Source organism: Rutidosis leptorrhynchoides, chromosome 3 (assembly GCF_046630445.1).
Source record: "Rutidosis leptorrhynchoides isolate AG116_Rl617_1_P2 chromosome 3, CSIRO_AGI_Rlap_v1, whole genome shotgun sequence".
Lineage (NCBI taxonomy): Eukaryota > Viridiplantae > Streptophyta > Magnoliopsida > Asterales > Asteraceae > Rutidosis > Rutidosis leptorrhynchoides.
The window spans coordinates 453,859,898-453,863,668 of record NC_092335.1 but is presented as its reverse complement, the minus strand read 5'-3'; the positions used below and the strand labels follow the sequence as shown (position 1 = coordinate 453,863,668).

General features: G+C 32.0%; 1 protein-coding gene across 1 annotated transcript; it reads left to right on the top strand.

Annotated features, from left to right (window-relative positions):
* The first annotated feature begins 556 nt into the window (after positions 1 to 556).
* On the top strand, positions 557 to 2,778 carry LOC139901566 (uncharacterized). The gene is made up of 5 exons (XM_071884261.1): positions 557 to 776; positions 1,011 to 1,143; positions 1,201 to 1,338; positions 1,512 to 1,869; positions 2,086 to 2,778. The coding sequence occupies exons 1-5, from the start codon at positions 557 to 559 to the stop codon at positions 2,776 to 2,778; spliced, it is 1,542 nt and encodes a 513-aa protein (XP_071740362.1).
* Positions 2,779 to 3,771: the final 993 nt, after the last annotated feature.

Here is a 3,771-nt window from a genome sequence, read left to right as displayed (position 1 = left end):
TGAGTCAAAATGATATAATCTCATTTGATTTATCGTTAGAACTAGAATATACAATTCTCTAAAACATTAGAAATTACATAATAGTCATGTAGAACGAAGATAAATGATGTAGAACGATTCGTAGAACGATGATTAAATTCGAGGTATGGATTGTTGATGGTACTGGTGCTGTTACTGATGGTACTGTTGGTGCCTGTGATGTTGCTGAAGTTGGTAAATTTTTGCACCATATTCTCCAAATTGATTATTCGAGTGCGAAGTTCGTTGACTTCTTCTATTATTCCGGGATGATTGTCGGTCGGAACGAGCGGATGAATAAGGTTTAGAATTTGAGATAGTATATAATCGTGAAAAGATACTCTAAAATGAGAGAGAAAATAGTGTCTCGTACAGGTTCGCCGGTAAGTGCTTCAGGTTCTTCGCCAAGAGGGCAATGTGATGGATGGAAGGGATCACCTTCTTCTTGTTTCCAGTGATTAAGTAGGTTACGAACCCATCAGATGAATTAGGGACTAGTAGTCAATCTGGTGGTCTGTATGTGTTTAATGATTACAACATGAATGTGTTAGGTATGTCTTGCAATGTGTGTGTGCATTATGTTTCTGCTCAGTTATGGCATGGAAGGCTTGGTCATCCATCTGATCAAGTCTTAACTGTTTTGAAGCATAAACTTGATTTAAAAGATTTTAAAGAAAATTGTCCTTGTGATATATGCCATAAGGCAAAACATACCAGGGAACCATTTCCCCTTAGTGATCATAAGTCACAAGGGTTAGGTGAATTAATACATTTGGATCTTTGGGTCATTTAAAATTCAAAGTAAAGAAGGATTTAAATATTTTTTAACCATTGTGGATGATTTTTCAAGGGCTGTGTGAAAATATCTGCTTAAAAATAAAGAAGATACTTTTGATAACATTTAAACTTTTGTGCAGTTAATTAAGAATCAGTTTAATATAAACATTAAGGTCATATGAAGTGATAATGGAACTCATTTTATGAATAATAAGATGAACAAGATTTTAAGGATAAATGGTATTGTGCATCAAACTTCTGTGTCTATACTCCACAACAAAATGGCATAGCTGAAAGAAAACATAGGCATTTGCTAAATGTAGCAAGGGCTCTTATGTTTCAGGGGAGGTTACCTTTAAATATATGGAGTGAATGTATTTTAACTGCTTGTTACTTGATTAACAGGACTCTTTCAAGTGTTCTCTTTGGAATGACCCCTTATGAATATTTTTTCAAAAAAGAACCTAGTCTCTCTCACCTAAGATGTTTTGGTTGTTTGTGTCATGCAACTGTTTTAAATACAGAAAATAAATTTTCTAGCAGGTCTTATAAGTGTATTCTCATTGGTTTTGGTAATGTGCAAAAGGGTTACAAATTATTAAATTTAGAAAACAGAAGTTTTCTTTTTTCAAGAGATGTGAAATTTTATGAGAATATATTTTCTCTAAAATCAAAGTCTGTTGATAATAGCCAAAATGATCTTAATGTTGATAAAGAGATCATTTTTTGTTTGATCAAATTTTTCAAAATGACCAAAATGTCTTAAGTCCTAATGATGATGTGAGAGCAGCATATGATGGTGATGGTAGTAGTACAAGTGGCTACACTAGTGATCATAGTCCTACAAATGGAAGTAATCCTTCCAATAGAGATAGTGGTCTTAGTGAGGGTTCAAGTACTTCTACAACTCCCATGGATAATATATCCTCTCCCGAGGGCAATACTTTTTTAAATGATAATACAACTAGTTATGTTCATACTCAAACAGTAAGGAGGTCTTCCAAAGAATCTGTTCTTCCTAAGAGATTTGATGATTATGTTTTAAATGGTAAAGTTAAATATGGAATTGAAAAAGTTGTTAACTATTATTTGCTCATTCATGATAATAAGTGCTTTACTTCTAATCTTAATAAGTCTTATGAACCTAAGTCATTTTTTGAGGCTTCTTAAGATAGCAATTGGGTTGAGGCAATGAATCAAGAAATTGAAGCTCTTAATAGAAATAATACTTGAATTATTACTGAGTTACCCTCTGACAGAGAACCTATTGGCTATAAATTGATTTTTAAGATTAAGTATAATTCAAATGGTGAGATAGAAAGATATAAGGCAAGACTTGTAGCCAAAGGCTACAGTCAAAAGGAGGAAATTGATTATGATGAAACTTTTACTCATGTGATAAAACATGTGACTCTTAGATGTATTATTACCTTGGCTGTACAAAATGACTGGCCATTGTTTCAATTTGATGTGAATAATGCTTTTCTTTATGGTGATTTGCATGAGGAAATTTATATGAAATTGCCAGAAGGATATTTCACTAAAGATGAAACTAAAGTGTGTAAGTTGGTTAAGTCTTTATATGGTTTAAAACAAGCTCCTAGGCAGTGGAATCATAAGTTAAATTATGCTTTAATTGAACATGGTTTTGAACAAAGTGTTTCTTATTATTATTTATATGTTAAGAACACCAATGGTGTTTTCATTGCTTTGCTTGTTTATGTTGATGATATTGTTGTTACTGGCAATAATTTGACTGAGATTGAAAATTTTAAGAGGTTTCTTAAAACAAAGTTCATGATCAAAGATCTTGGAGTACTTAAATACTTTCCTGGTATTGAAATTTTGCCTTGTAATTATGGTATATGCATGAATCAAAGGAAGTATTGTCTTGAATTATTAAATGATTATGGAATGCTTGGGTGTAAACCTATGAGCACTCCTATTGAGGCTAACATGAGTGTTGAAAATGAACCAAGTTAAAAAGATAAGTTACTCACAAATATTACAGAATATCAGAAACTTGTAGGAAGGTTATTATATTTAACCCTAACCAGACCTGATATTAGGTTTTCTGTGCAAGTTTTGAGTCAATATATGCATGTACCATTACAGTCTCATTTCAACCTTGCTTTTATGGTTTTGAGGTATTTGAATGGTGCTCCTGGAAAAGGAGTACATATTGTTAAAAGTGATTCTTTTAAACTCTTTGCATATAGTGATTATGATTATGCCAAGTGTAAACTTAATAGAAAATCTATCACTGGTTACTTGGTGTACTTCTGTAATTCTTTAATCTCTTAGAAAAGTAAAAAAACAAGCAACTATTTCTAGGTCTTCAGCTGATTCTGAATATAGAGCCATGGGTTCTGTTGCTTGTGAAATCATTTGGATTAAGAATTTACTGCAGGAACTTAACATTAATGTTGATCTTCCTGTTAATTTGTATTGTGATAACAATTCTGCTTTGCAACTTGTAGCCAACCCAATTTTTCATCAAAGGACCAAACATTTTGAAGTGGATGTATATTTTATTAGAAATAAGGTGGCTACAGGTATAATTAAACCTGTAAAAGTTGAATATAAAATTCAACTTGCAGATATTTTAACAAAAGGATTAACTACATGTCAACATGACCTTCTGGTTAAACAGTTAGGGCTTGTTGACTTATTTCAAAATAAGTTTGAGGGGGAATGTTCAAAATGATAAACCATTTTCAAACTTATTTTGAAAACATTCATTTCTTACATACGGTTTGTTCTAGAGTTTTATGCAGGTATTTTGCTGTGATTGCTTACTGTGCAGATAGCAGATAGTTGCAGTTTACTTTAGTTTAATTTATTTTTAAGTTATATTTCCTATTAAAGAAGTGATGAAAAGGAGTATTTTGTGTTGATTCTTTCAACAATACAAGTCGAGGGGCTAATGTTGGCCTATTGCAAAGTTTGGATCAAAGGAGTATATAACCCTAATCA

Coding starts and splice junctions, on each gene's coding strand:
- LOC139901566 (XM_071884261.1), top strand. CDS start 557: ATGAATGTGTTAGGTATGTCTTGCAATGTGTGTGTGCATTATGTTTCT. Junction 777..1,010: donor TCATAAGTCACAAGGGTTAG/GTGAATTAATAC, acceptor ATGAATAATAAG/ATGAACAAGATTTTAAGGAT. Junction 1,339..1,511: donor GAAAATAAATTTTCTAGCAG/GTCTTATAAGTG, acceptor ATGTTGATAAAG/AGATCATTTTTTGTTTGATC.